At 39.6% G+C, this 15,363-nt stretch overlaps 1 protein-coding gene across 1 annotated transcript; it reads left to right on the top strand.

Moving 5' to 3' along the window:
• Positions 1 to 993: 993 nt before the first annotated feature.
• LOC104232716 (mediator of RNA polymerase II transcription subunit 33A-like) lies at positions 994 to 12,788 on the top strand. Its single transcript, XM_009785975.2, has 12 exons — positions 994 to 1,448; positions 2,209 to 2,319; positions 3,886 to 4,233; positions 4,409 to 4,728; positions 5,125 to 5,216; positions 5,565 to 5,901; positions 6,279 to 6,489; positions 7,408 to 7,522; positions 8,992 to 9,153; positions 9,579 to 10,236; positions 10,699 to 10,905; positions 11,361 to 12,788. The coding sequence occupies exons 1-12, from the start codon at positions 1,159 to 1,161 to the stop codon at positions 12,491 to 12,493; spliced, it is 3,984 nt and encodes a 1,327-aa protein (XP_009784277.1). The 5' UTR covers positions 994 to 1,158; the 3' UTR covers positions 12,494 to 12,788.
• The last annotated feature ends 2,575 nt before the right edge of the window (positions 12,789 to 15,363 follow it).

Raw genomic sequence — 15,363 nt, forward strand, 5'->3', positions numbered from 1 at the left:
AAGCACATTTCACCAAAATTATTCTACACACACGATCTTCAGAAAAGTGGTGACATTGATGTGCAACAAATCCGTTCAAGTGATAATCCAGCAGATTTATTCACTAAATCTTTGCCAACTTCAACTTTTGAGAAGATGGTATACAAGATTGGAATGCGGAGACTCAAATATTTGAAACAAGGTTTTCATCAGGGGAGTAAAATACGCGATGCACTCTTTTTCCCTTACTAAGGTTTTTTCCCATGGGGTTTTCCTTATAAGGTTTTTAATGAGGCACCTAACAATGCGTATTACTAAATATGTGTACTCTTTTTCCTTCACTAGGATTTTTTTCCCACGTGGTTTTTCCTAGTAAGGTTTTAATGAGACACATTATCTTTTAATGAACATCCAAGAGGGAGTGTTATAAATATATTATATTATGGATGTTCATTTAGTACTCCGTTGTAAATAATCTTCCTGAAGAAGCTTATCTATATGAGACTCCACCGTAAATATGTTTATCTATTTAGTACTCTATTGGAAATAAGCTTCCTGAAGAGCTTATCACTTCGGTACCCGGTTATGGATAAACATTACCCTAGGTAGAAGATTATCCATGTCTGGTATAGTAGCAGCTTACACAACAGCTTGCGTAGCAGCTTACACAACAGCTTACATAACAGCTTGTACTAGCAGCTTACACAACAACTTGTAGTAGCAGCTTACACAGCAGCTTGTAGTAGCAGCTTACACAGCAGCTTACACAGCAGCTTCCTTTCTTCTGTAAATAGAAGAGATTTCAGTTTATTATCTACGTCAGTTTGAAAGTTCAATAATATATCAATCTCTCTCCCTATACTTGTCTTTGATTTATTTACTTTACAGTCTTTAATTTATAACGTTAATCAAATATTTGGGCAATTTTTTTGAAAACGACTCAAAAATATAAGTGGGTCCAGCAAAGGTAATAGGGGTCAAGAAAAAGAGAAGAATCAACGAAGCAAAAGCCTTCAAAACTGACTCTCAATTGTATTACCAAGTCTTCCCCTGCACAGAACGAAAGAGCCAACACTTCGAAACTTCTTTCCCCATTAGTCCAAATTTTGAGCAGCTCTAGTACTATTCATGATAGAAGAAAATCTTCAGATCTAAAGCTTAAACCCTAAGTAAATCGCCATGGCAGCCATGGTGTCCTCCGTACAAATACAATCAAACCTATGGGACGGAGTGATGGAACTGACCAAGTCGGCTCAGCAGAAAGGCACCGACCCTTTGATGTGGGCCATCCAACTTTCTTCCAACCTTAACTCTGCTGGACTCTCCATGCCTTCCACCGACGTAGCGAACCTTCTCGTTTCTCATATCTGTTGGGCTAATAACGTTCCTATTGCTTGGAAGTTTCTAGAGAAAGCTTTGACCCTTCGTGTTGTCCCTCCTATGTTCGTTCTCGCTCTTCTTTCCACCAGGTATAGCTTACTTGCCATTTGTTCGAGGTTACCGATCAATGTTATTAAGTGGCCTGATTGTGTGTGTGTGTCTATATATATATATATATATATATATATATATATATATATATATATTCCATAGAACTTAAGTTTAATACCCAACCTATTCAGGCGGTTAATATAATTGAACAAAATGTTCAACTCTAATGTTAAAGTTTAAGCTTTTAGATGAGGTGATAACCTATTCGACATAGTTGCTAGGTTAAATTCTAATAACTACTCAATAATAGAAAGTATTTTCACGAGCTTGTACTAATAGAAAATAATGAGCCCCCACGTAGAGGAATGTTGAGACATATGTAATTAGATTAATGAAAGTGTCCCATTCTAATAATAATTTAGATGACGTGGTTATACAATTTAAGAAATGCATTTATCTTTATTAGTTTATCGTGATGTTTTGTATTGTAATGAAATTGGCTCGTATACTATAGCCCCTAGGGCTTTGGTAGACTATGAGTTTGAATCCGTGAACCAAGTATGATATTTAAGTGGAGAAGGGTAGAGGGGTGAGTCCATTATCCATCAATTTTCAAGGCTATGAACAATGGATTTCTCAGTTACAAAAAAAGTGAAATTGGCTGTTATAGAACACGATAGATATAGAAGATTCGTATAGCCAACTCTAACTAGTTTGGGATTGAGGTGTGGTGGTTGGTTAATGGTTTTTTAGTCTTTGTTTTTTGTTCATGCTCTTTTTCCTTTTTTCTCTTTGCAGAGTGATCCCTGCTCGCAGGAGCTATCCAGTGGCGTATAGGCTCTATATGGAACTTCTAAAAAGATATGCTTTCTCATTGGCGTCTCTGATTAATGGTCCAAATTATCAAAAGTATGCCTCGTTTCACATCCTTTACTACTTCAGACGAGTTTTTATGCATGTTGGTCATTAATACTTGATCTGCATTTTATTAAGTTTAATCTTAGCTTTAAAAAACATTGATGCGATATAGCATTTGAGTTGACACCGTGGGAATTCATTTATTAAATTTGTTTAGATTTTCTGGTTAGATGGTGAGCTTGGAGAAGGTGGAAAGGTAATTGGGGTGAAAAAGGAAAGCGTACATTTATTTACTTTTGAGTCAATAGTAAAGTAGGTTTTTGGCCTTCCTTTCCTTGGACACTTTGTCCACCTAATTAAGTTGATAACTTCAGTAGATAACATTCCAATTTTTGACCGTTCCGGAGGCCAGAGTATCACTTCTTTTTCAGGAAAATATTAATTGAGATTCTTATTCCAAAAATCTTTATTTAAAGGGCTCTTCTTTCCTAAGTTGCTCTGACAGGGCAGTTTAGGTGCCGCACCCGGGTCGACACGACACTGGTGTGGGTGCGGGTATGGGATTCGTACCGGATCTGGTCAAAAGATTTTGGGTGCTTTGACCATGACGGGTGAAAAAATTCGAGAAGAGATACAATTTAATTCCCGAGATCAGAACCCAAACTAGGGTAAATTGAAGAAAATGACATATCTTATCTTGGAAATGGACCCTTTACTTTCTGCTTCTCGTCTTGATCGAGCAGAAAGAGCAGCAGAGAATATCAATTGAGATTGGGGAAGACGGAGCATTCGAGAATTGGGAAAGTGCAAGATTTTGACTTTATTTGGATATTATTATATTTAATACTATTGTACCCTTTGTAGTGAAAACTTGACACACAGTAAGTTCGATTTTTATAATAATAATTAGAGATCTAATCTAAATTATAAAATTAATATTTAACTGTATATGAAGGTAACTATAAGAAAAAGTTAACCATTAGGAGAATTCGGAATGGAAGAAAATCAAGAAATCATGCCTCCAACTTGAGAAATAAAAAAGAAATCCACACTTTACAAGCTGTAGGTAAGTATTCCACAATTTTTTTCATAATTTAGAGATATTTTTTTATATTTTATATTTTTATTTTTTTTTGAATTATTTTTAGCCGGATCCCCGCACCCGTATCCATACTAGGATCTGTATCTCCGAATCTTAGATTTTACATTTCGAAGGATCCGACCTCTAGATCCGCACCCCCTGTCGGATACCCGCACCCGTGTCCGAGCAACTTAGCTTCTTTTTCCCGTAATTTCTTTTGTTTATATATTTTCAATTGTTCGCTTGCAGAGCACCCCTTTCCAAGATGAGGATTTTTTAAGTGCCATCTAGCAAAGTTCAGATGATCATTATTCTGAAAATGATATAAGTGGAACTCATAGGAACTATAATTATTTTTCTCACTTTATGGTCCGGGAATTTTCCTGTCTTTATTACCCCAGAGGTCATAAGATATCCATTTAAATGAGAAGTATATTGACTCAGAATTGCCAATTTATTTTGAATTTGTTTGAACTAGTGCAAAGGCGGTCAATTAATTTAGTATCAACAGTTAATAAATGTGAATAAATTTGCAGGATTATGGAAGCAATAAATGATACATTACATCTTTACCAGATATTTGGACTTCAAGGATCTGAAAGTGGTCTAATTGTGGTTGAATTTGTTTTTGCTATTGTATGGGAGTTACTTGATGCGTCCCTTGATGATGAGGGATTGATGGAACTGACTGCTGAAAAGAAGTCCAGGTGGCCTATTACATCTCAAGACATGGGATTGAATAATCATGATGGTTTTGCTGGGGGAAGAACAGAAAAGCATGAAGGATTATGTAAAATGAACACAGTTATGGCTATTGAAATAATTGGTGAATTTTTTCGAGATAAAGTGACTTCTGCGATCCTTTATTTGGCACGCAAGAACATGTAAGATCATATACCTTTATTCTCTCAACTGCTGCTCTTGTTAATAGTGACAGTACCCCTCACTCAAGTTTGCATATTACCAGTTGCCTTTTTTCACTGTTTTGTTAAGCAATTAATAAATACAACTAAATTGATATTGCAGTGGCTCATTGTTCATGTTTTATATTTTCTTTAGGCCCGGACATTGGGAATCTTTTACCCAGAATTTAAGACTTCTCGTGTCAAACTCATCAGCTTTAAGAAACTCTAAGAATATTTCTCCGGAGGCTTTGCTGCAGTTAACATCAGATAATCATGTAGTCCTCTCTAGAAAGCGCAAAACAAGCTCACAGAAAAAGTTTCATGCTGTAGTGGTGTCTGGTTCGCTTGCATCTTCTGCAGATCAGTGTCATGGTGCTAGTCCATCAGTGCTGTGGCTCCCCTTCGATCTCTTTCTAGAGGACACCATTGATGGGTCACAAGTAGCAGCTACAAGTGCTGCTGAAACACTCACCGGTATACATAGTACTCTTAAGGGGTCATTTGGTTGGAATAGGGCTTATGCCGGTATAAGTTATGCCGGTATAACTTATGTTGGGATAAGTTATGCTGGGATTGTTGTTCACTGTTTGGTATGTTGTATTAAGAATGACTATTGTATAATTTCTAAGAAGAAGGTATAAGTTATACGGTGCTAATTACCCCACCCTCTATAAGGTATAAGTTATCCCGGTGTTAAAATTAACACCGGGATAACTTATACCTGGTTTGCTAACCAAACAGTGTATTAAGGTGGTATTAAATTTTTATACCACCCCTATACCTTCTTATACCTCATACCAAACGACCCCTAAGTTGTTAGTGAGTATAACCTGCTCTAAATGACATTGCTAAACTGAAGTTGTATTGCAGGTCTAGTGAAGGCTCTGCAGGCAGTTAACTCTACAACCTGGCAGGACACTTTTCTTGGATTATGGATTGCAGCCCTAAGGCTTGTTAATAGAGTAAGAATTCATGATGAATCCCTTCCATTCATTGTTAAGTTGAATTCAGGTTAGGGAAACATGTTACCAGTCCCAAAAAAACAAAAATTGGGAAACTATGCTTCCAATGTGATATTGCAGGAAACAATTCAAGTTTAAATTCTGGAAAGTAAATCGATGCATTAGCTAAAGCTGAATTTAGGGTTGCTTTATTATTGAACCATTGCATTTCTTTCTGTAGAAGGTTCTGGAAATATGTATGATGTTGTGTGTTTGTCACTGTTGTGGGTGGGTGGGTGGGGGAAAGGGGAGCTGGATTTGCTTTTGGTTTCATAATTGGAATCTTCTAACCGCTTTTGGTCAATGTAGGAAAGGGATCCAAGTGAGGGACCTGTACCTCGCCTAGATACTTGCTTATGCTTGTTGTTGTCGATTACACCACTAGCAATAGCGAATCTTATTGAAGAGGAGGAAAGGAATTGTAGCTCTACCAATCAAACTAAAGAGTCCTCCAGAAAGCGTCACCAAGACTTGCTATCTACCCTTCAGCAACTTGACGATTATGAAGGCTTGTTGACCCCACCATTGCCTGCTGCTCCATTGGCAAATCAAGCTGCCGCAAAAGCAATGATGTTCCTTTCAGGTTTACGTGTTGGGAGTGGCTATTTTGAGGGAATGAGCTTAAATGACATGCCTGTCAATTGCGGTGAGTTATCTCTTTATTGAACTGCAAGAAATTTCAGCGCGTCTGTCTTGTATTAGTTGTCCCATGTGGTTTAACTTGCTTTATGCTGTTACTTTGACGAAATTGCTAATCAAGTTTGCCTCATCTTCATCCATGTCAATGGTAAGTTAGATGAAACTCTCAATTTTGCCTTTTGTCCTCAGTTGGGTATTTATGTTATTTTCCTGTTTCTTCCCTTGTTTTGTTATATTTATTTATTTATTTTTGATGGGTGATTGCGTGCGGATGGTATGATTGGAAAACTTAACTTCATTGATGGTGCATCTGTTACTTCTCTTCTATGCTAGTATGTCAGACTATTGATGTATGTTTTTAGGCTAATCTCTAACAATTTGTAGCTGGAAACCTGCGGCACTTGATTGTCGAAGCTTGCATTGCTAGAAACATTTTGGACACGTCTGCTTATTTGTGGCCCGGATATGTAAAAGGTAGATGCGATCAAGTGCCTCGTAGTGTCTCGGGCCAAATGCCTGGCTGGTCATCATTGATGAAGGGGTCTCCCTTAACTCCTCCAATGGTCAGTTCTTTAGTATCAACACCAGCATCAAGGTACAACTGAGTTGTCAATTAGAAAGTTTTCCTTGTCTCCTAATTTGTTCATTATCTTCTGCCCGGAATACTTGCTTCAAATAGTAATATTCTACAGAGTGCCACTGGTTCATGTTTCCTAGTTGGAGTTTTCAAACATGTTGAGAGCGTGAAAAGATATAGATAAGAGAACTGATGCACATTTAACTACTCACAAAACGATACTCTCCGACTGAAATAAAGATAGGCCTTCAACATGAATTATTCCATCTAAGCTGGCTTATAAAACGGGCCGAGTGGATCAGAATCTGAATTAATATGACTAAATAATAAAGTTCCAGAAGTTATAAAGAATGCTCAGCCTACTAGAGTTCGGGAATGGTAGGAGAGGTTATGGGAAATAAGCCAGATTGGCAGAAATTAAAATATTTTATTAAAAGGAATTTCAATGGGCTCTAATGGCAGAAGGCAGATGAGTTTTTTATGCCAATTTTGAGTAGGTGGAAAGAAGATAGTAATGTCTTGGTAGAGAGGAAGTGATGAAGATTGGACGGCAAACCAACTATAATGGAAAAGAAAATTAAAACTACTAGTAAAGAAATTCCCTTGAAGGGTCAATCTCATATTTGCTCTAACTTTGGATTATTTTACTAGAAAAAAATCTCTTAAAAGTGCAGTAAATTGGGCAATAGATCTGGTTTAGGGGTTAGTAATTCGGCTTTCAGTTTTATCAGTCTATATCACCGAGGGTATGGCATGTTTGTAGTCAAAATTTGGAAAATGCAGTTGTGCAATCAAAATCTTCCCTTATTTTTCCTAGCAACTGCCTGGTCTTCAGTTAAAACCTTTTCTGTCCTGAAGCCAGGTATATCAGATCTTCTTTTTCGAAATTTATACAGTGGTATGGAACTGAAATTAAGCTCATGGATTTGATGGAAGTTTAGCAGAAATAGAGAAAATATATGACATTGCCGTCAATGGCTCGGATGATGACAAGATTTCTGCTGCTACTATTCTCTGTGGTGCTTCTCTTGCTCGTGGTTGGAATATACAGGTAATACTTGCCTTTCTCTCTAGATAAAGTAGGTGTATTTTACTATTTTAGGTAGTTGAACCTCAAAACTCTCTTTGTTCAAAACCTCTAGAGTCTACATTATTTATGAAAGCTTTCTTTCTATACACATTTATTTTTGTCCATTATAAAAAAACATATTTGTTTTTTTCTTTCCCCCTTTCCCCCTTTTCAAAGAACCCGTTTAAGACAGGAAGATTTCCAATGTCCTAGTAGTTAGTACGGGTTCCCAATGCCGCTTACATTATACAGCTAAACCCACTACTATAACCAATTACAGAGCAAGTAGTGTGCAAAGGCTGAGAAACTCCAACATTGGCATGTGCAGTAGATCCCCAATCCATGGATAAGAGAAGTGAAGAAATGAAATCAAAGAGGGAGGTTGAGAATACAGCTGGACCTCTTTTTTTTAATAGCTGAGAAATCCCCGAAGGCTAATGGCACATGGTTTGGAACTTGATGGATAATGGGCCCGCCCCTCTACCCCTCTCGACTTAAATGCCAAGACTACTGTATGCAGGGTTCGGACCTCTGGCATGCTTCTAATCCACTCATCACGCGCAACACTCTTACCACTAGACCAAAGCCTCGAGGGCCTCACCTGGACACCATCTTTAAATCCCATTAACATCAAGAGATGAAGAAACAGCTTAGTTTCCCCCTTCCACGGTTGGCAGTTGGTTAAGGGAGACTAATAGCCTGTTTGGCCGAGCTTCTAAAATTAGCTTATATTGAGAAGTGTTTTTCAAAAAAAGTACTTTTGGTGAGAAGCAGTTTGTGTTTGGTTACTTAGTTTGAAAAGTACTTTTGAGTAGCAATTAGTGTTTGGCCAAGCTTATAAAAAATGCTTCTAAGTATATTTTTTTCAAAAGTGCTTTTGGAGAGAAGCTATTTTTTCCTGCTTCTCAAAACCTGCTCCTGCTTCTCCTCAAAAGCACTTTTTTCCATCCAAAAGATTGGCCAAACACCTTAATTTTAGAAAAAAAAAAGCACTTTTACCTCATAAGAAGCTTGGCCAAACAGGCTATAAGAAAAAGGATGTATCTGCTGTGTATGCAACTAGGATTGGAGAAGGCAAGACACTACCCGCTGATTGGCGGCTCGTATGACTTGTAGAACAAGAGGCGGAACGGTAGCAGCCTAGCAGATGGTGACAATGAAGATTGATGGACGGCGAGAAGGAAGAGAATAGATCTGGAGTTAAGAAAGGAAAACCCCTTAAGCCCACACGCAAAAATAACTCACTTTGGAAGAGTGATTTTTTTTCCTCGAAGACTACCTAAGATGCTCTGCTTCAGTAATTTAGGGCACATTACTTTAATTTGAGCTGCCAAAGAACTTAGATAATAGTGTACTTGTATTAGAAGTTGGTTTCCGCTAAGTCATTATCAAAATTGCCATTTCTATGTCGACACACTCATTTCCTCTGTGTTTCATCTGCATGTTTGCAGGAACATACTGTTTTGTTCATCACCAGGTTGCTTTCGCCTCCTGTTTCTGCTAATTATTCTGGAACTGAAAGCCATTTGATTGGCTATGCTCGATTCCTGAATGTTCTTCTCATCGGAGTGTCATCTATTGATTGTGTTCAGATTGTTTCTCTGCATGGATTGGTACGTTGAACTTCAGCTTCACCTATCTTCTTATAATTTACTTTAAATGTCACCTATGTTGCTTGTGTGGTTGAAAATCACATTAAAAAGCAGAGAGTCTAGCTTACAGTTGCATGGCCACTCAACCTTGAAACCTGATGACAAATGTTCAGAAATAAATTCTTCTGTGTACACTTCATGAAAATTTGATGGTATCACAAATAAATTTGGAAAAATATATCTGTATGCAATCAGGGGCCTGTACAAATATTGGAAACTTTAGCCATGCCACAAATGAAGCCTGAAATAAAGTACCGTCTTTTATGTACCTTTGAGGGCCTTGAAGCCTGAAATAAAGTACCCAGAGTTAGCAGCTGTCATAAGATTAGGATGGAGAAAACCAGGCTGTTCATTTTGTACTAATGTCTATGCGTTGCATTTTCCAGGTTCCACAGCTTGCTGGTGCATTGATGCCAATTTGTGAGGCCTTTGGTTCGTGTGCACCCAACGTGACATGGATTGTAATGTCTGAAGAAATTTCTTCACATGCCATCTTCTCGAATGCATTTACTCTTCTGCTGAAGTTGTGGAGGTTCGATCAGCCGCCTCGTGAGAATGTTATGGATGTTGTTCCAGTGGGATCCCGTCTAACTCCTGAATACCTTTTGCTGGTGCGCAACTCCCAGTTGGCATCCTCTGATGATCTGCAGAAAGATCAAAGCAAAATCAAGCGGCTGTCTAGACTTTCAAGTCCATTATCTGGAGAACCCATATTTATGGATTCTTTTCCAAAATTAAAACTGTGGTACAGGCAACATCAAGCATGCATTGGTTCACCTCTCTCAGGTCTTCTCCCTGGAACTCCTGTTCACCAGATTGTTGAAGCACTGCTGAACTTCATGTTCAGAAAGATAAATAGAACTGGTCAGTCTCTGGCACCAACTACTTCTGGAAGCAGTAGCTCATCCGGGCCTGGAAATGAAGATGTATTTCTCCACCTTAAACTGCCTGCATGGGATATTCTGGAAGCTGTTCCTTTTGTGCTTGATGCTGCTCTCACTGCATGTGCTCATGGTAGATTGTCACCACGTGAACTAGCCACAGGTTAGAGAATCTGGTCTGGACTTGTTATAAATTGCAATTGCCATTGACTTAGTGTCTAGCCTTCAGGAGCACTTGTTTAATGTACTAGACAGCCGAGCATGCAAGGACACTTTCAAGACAGAGAGACAGAGAGAGAGATGTAGCTTTTAAGACCAATTATCAGATATAAGAGACATATTTGTGCAATGCTACGATGGTAACTCTACATCAAATAAAAATGGATAGTCAGAACCTCCACTTTCATCTGGAGGCATAAAGTGTTGATGGGAAATATATCATATCCCCATCCTACCCACCTCCCCTTTACCTGTCCAAGACACACATTCTCACTCAAAAGAGAGGAAACAAAAGAAAGAAAAATGAAACTAACATGTATTTCTTAACTTGTGATTTTGCTGGTTCTCTGTTTAAGTCAATGAATTGTATGTTTTAGTATTTGACAGATGCAGTTTCCCATCTCAGGTCTTAAGGATCTGGCAGACTTTCTCCCGGCGTCTTTGGCAACAATCGTAAGCTACTTTTCAGCTGAAGTGACACGGGGTATCTGGAAGCTTGCTTCTATGAATGGAACTGACTGGCCAAGCCCAGCTGCAAATTTAGCAACAGTGGAGCAACAGATAAAGAAAATTTTAGCTGCAACAGGTGTGAATGTCCCAAGTCTCACTGTAGGTAAGCACTTATCTAAGTTGAAGCGATTACATTCTCAAGACCTAAAGTGTGGCGTAAGAAACCTGCTTCCTGCTTCTCGTTTAAGTGCAATCTTTTCCCCATACCTATTGGTTTGGCACCTACTGGATATACCAGTTATCTCTGGTGATAATTTCTCCATGGGAGGGTGGAAATGCCCTCTCTCTCTCTCTTGCTATCACATGTGGGAGGTGCAGATAATAGGGTTTGATCCCTGTACTTTTAGAGAACCAAGTTATGCCAGCTAAACTAACTTGTTGGTGCTAAGATTAACCTCCCAATCATTGATGCGTGTAAAACCGGTCTCTATCATTGATGGATTCAAAAGCTTTGCTATACTTCCCTGAACTTTCATACATATCCTGTCCATCTGTTTCGAGTTTTAACTGTTCATTCATCTGTTTCTGCATGTCTAGCTTATGCTTTTCTGTTTGTAGGTGGAAATTCTCCAGCTACCCTTCCTTTGCCCCTGGCTGCCCTTGTGAGCCTCACCATTACATACAAACTTGATAGATCAACTGACCGCTTTCTGAATCTGATGGGCCCAGCCTTGAGTAACTTGGCTACAGCTTGTCCTTGGCCCTGCATGCCTGTCATGGTTGCACTATGGGCCCAAAAAGTGAAGCGGTGGAGTGACTTTCTTGTTTTCTCTGCATCCCGGACTGTGTTCCACCACAATAGCGATGCAGTGGTTCAACTGCTTAGAATGTGCTTTGCAGCTACACTAGGTCTAACTACATCTTCCATCGCAAGCAATGGCGGGGTAGGTGCACTTCTTGGTCATGGTTTTGGCTCTCATTTTTCTGGTGGCATCTCTCCTGTTGCCCCTGGTATACTCTACTTGCGCATCCATAGAGCTGTCCGAAATGCCATGTTTATGACCGAGGAAGTCGTCTCCCTTTTGATGCATTTTGTCAGAGATATCGCAAGTAGTGGATTACCTGCTGAGAAATTGGAGAAACTAAAGAAAAGTAAATATGGTATGAGGTATGGTCAGGTTTCTCTTGCTGCAGCAATGACTCGTGTTAAGCTTGCAGCTTCACTGGGTGCTTCATTAGTTTGGATCACAGGTGGTGTAGCTTTGGTTCAATCATTGATTAAAGAAACCTTGCCATCTTGGTTCATATCAGCACATGGGTCGGAGCCCAGTGGTGGGATGTCGGGAGGGCTAGTTGCAATGCTGGGGGGTTATGCCCTTGCTTACTTTGCAGTGCTCTCTGGAACATTTGCATGGGGAGTGGATTCATCATCACCTGCATCCAAGCATCGATCAATTATTCTTGGGGGACACCTGGAGTTCCTTGCCAGTGCTCTGGATGGGAAAATATCCCTCGGTTGCAACAAAGCTACCTGGAGAGCTTATGTTTCAGGGTTCGTCAGCTTGATGGTGGGATCCACACCAGGCTGGATGCTAGAGGTGGATGTAGATATTTTGAAGAGGCTAAGTATGGGTTTGAAACAGTGGAATGAGGAGGAGTTAGCATTGGCTCTTTTGGGTAGTAGTGGTATTGGCGCAATGGGCACGGCTGCAGAAATGATTATAGAAGGTGGTTTCAACTTTGTTAGATGAGTTGGGGTTCAGTTAATGTTACTCCTACAATAGTTTGTACTCAAGCGAGAAACTTGCCTGTACCATTGCCTCTTAGATCATCAGAGGAGCTTTAGCTTTTGTACAAGTTTTGATTTTGTACGTATACCATGTAGCTGAGCCCAGATATAGTGGTAACATGTGGGAGTTAGTTGCCAATCTGTCTCAGATATAGTGGTATTTTATGATATTTCGCTAAAGTTCGTGTTAAGCAGTTAATCGTTTTATTAGAATGGAATTAAGGTGAACTAATCAAAGCCTCATTTTGTTAAGAAAATTCATTCAGTACAAGACCCAAAATAACGTGGCCGACAATAATGCTAGTTCAGTTTTGGGCTAGACGGGAAAATCTTGATTTAGTTCGATCTACTCTTCTCCTTGGGGGATCGAAGTAAACGATTAAGATTTGGGTCAAAACCAAAAGTATAATTTGACCAGCAAAAGGATTAACAAGCTCCCGAAACAAAATGAATTTCGTATGTAGGATTTTGTCATACTATAATGTATGAGTTTAGAAAAGTTCAAAAAAAATGAGAAGCAAGGAGATGACAAACAAAAGAAGGAAATTAAAAAGAGCAAGTCTAACTTAAATGCTAAAACGCCTCCACCTCCCCTCAGTAGCTTCTTGTGGTTTGATTCATACTGAAGCAAAAAATTTAATAATGACGAACTGTCTATAGTAAGTGTATATGCTCAAAATCATATGTCTTCGACTTATAGGCTCGAGGTCCGTCCTAAGCTTGAGCCCGGGCGAGGTCGAGTTCGAGCCCGGTGGACCAGACTCAAACTCGAAGATAGAATGCAATGATCGGAGATAGGAGTACGAGGAGTACCGAGGCAAAGTATGCCCGACCCTGAGATAGTACCGTTATGGATTTGTAACAGAATGAGCTAGATTCCTGCCACGTTCCCAAGATCGTAGCGCAAATCCCGGATTAGGATTGTACAATTCCATACTAGGCGGTTAGACAGCTGTACCAAGAATATTCCTTACTGTAAATAGAAATATACCTTATTTAGGGTTCCCCTATTATATAAAGGGAACCCCAATCATTTTGTAACATCATCTAATCATTGAGAAAAGAATATACTCTCTACTTTTTCGCCTACTGTTCATCAGCGTTGTCCTTTAGCTCTACTGCTCTTATTTTACTTTTCTTGCTTAATAGTTCTTATTGTTCTAAACCCACCTCGAGGTCACTAAGCTCGAGGTCACTACTGCTGAGTAACATTGATTTGATTCACTTATTTCTTTCATTTCTTCTTCATATTTCTTGATTATCAATTGGTATTGAACTAAATCACATATCTTTAAAACCACTAATCAAGTTTAATTGTTATTCGTATTTTCGAGGTAAACAGTTTGGCCCCAACCGTGGGGCTAAAGATAATAGTGATTATTTCTTTACTGATTCTCATTACACACGTTGCTTGTACACTTAAGAATTTTTGATTCTCAGGTTGAAACATGTCTAGCTCACAAAACGCACATGTTCATGACAACAAAGGTCTTGGAGAAAATAGCAACGCAGGGGTCAGTGTACCACCGATAAATTCAGGGGAAGTGTCAAATGTGGAACCAGTTGATGTTAGTTCGCACATTGCTTTGAATGCAGATCTAGGCACGGACCCCAAAGGGAATGTACGCAGGGAAGTCCAATCTGGAGGCCAAGGAGCACAAGGAATGGGAGATGGGGGAATCAGCCTCCAAGTGATATTCGAGATGCTTCAAGCTCAGCAAATCGACATCGCCCAACTTCAAAGTCAGAATAAGACTCTGAGTGTAGCTGAACGTGAAAACGCTCGACGTGTTGAACCAGCGCCGGAGAGGTCAAAAGGAAATAACTTGGGGACTGACCCCACCATCATGAGGGTGCTAGAAGAGCTCACTAAGAGGATCAAGTTCGGGGAAAAGAAGATTGAGGACAATGATAAAAAGGTGGAGACTTATAACTCCCATGTAGATCAAATACCGGGGGCACCTCCAGTTTTGAAAGGTTTAGATGCCAAGAAATTCATACAAAAACCATTCCCTCAGAGCGCGGCTCCAATGCCCATTCCCAAATTTTTTTGCATGCCCGAGATACCCAAATATAATGGGACAACTGACCCTAACGAGCATGTTATTTCATACACTTGCGGGATCAAAGGAAATGATTTGAATGACGATGAGATCGAGTCAGTCTTGTTAAAAAAGTTTGGAGAAACGTTGTCGAAAGGAGCTATGATTTGGTATCACAACTTAGCTCCTAACTCTATTGACTCATTTGCTATTTAGTAGATGCCTTCGTGAAAGCACACGCCGGGGCCATAAAGGTAGCCATGAGAAAATCGGACGTTTTCAAAATAAAACAAAGGAACGACGAGATGTTGAGGGAGTTCGTGTCTAGGTTCCAGATGGAGCGAATGGAGTTACCATCACTCTCAGATAACTGGGCAGTACAAGCTTTTATGCAGGGTTTGGATGAAAGGAGCTCGATTGCGTCTCGACAATTAAAGCCTAACTTGATCGAATATCCAGCTGTGACATGGTCTGATGTGCACAACTGCTACCAATCAAAAATCAGGGTCGAAGACGATCAGTTAGGATCACCCTTGGGTTCAGTTCATCCTAACAGGTTTGCAGCCAAGCCCCCGAGGGATACAGATAGAGAGTCGAGATCAAACAAGGAGCGATATCAGCCTTATGTCGATCATAGCAACCACATCTCGGGTCAAAACACTCCTCGAAATGATCGATGAAGCGATCGAGGTCAAAGCTCTCGGGGATTCATGAGTAAGAGTGGATTCGATAAGCATACCGACCCCACAGAGGCACCTCAATTGTCAGAGTATAATTTCAGCGTATATGC

This window comes from Nicotiana sylvestris, chromosome 9, assembly GCF_000393655.2.
Source record: "Nicotiana sylvestris chromosome 9, ASM39365v2, whole genome shotgun sequence".
Taxonomy (NCBI): Eukaryota; Viridiplantae; Streptophyta; class Magnoliopsida; order Solanales; family Solanaceae; genus Nicotiana; species Nicotiana sylvestris.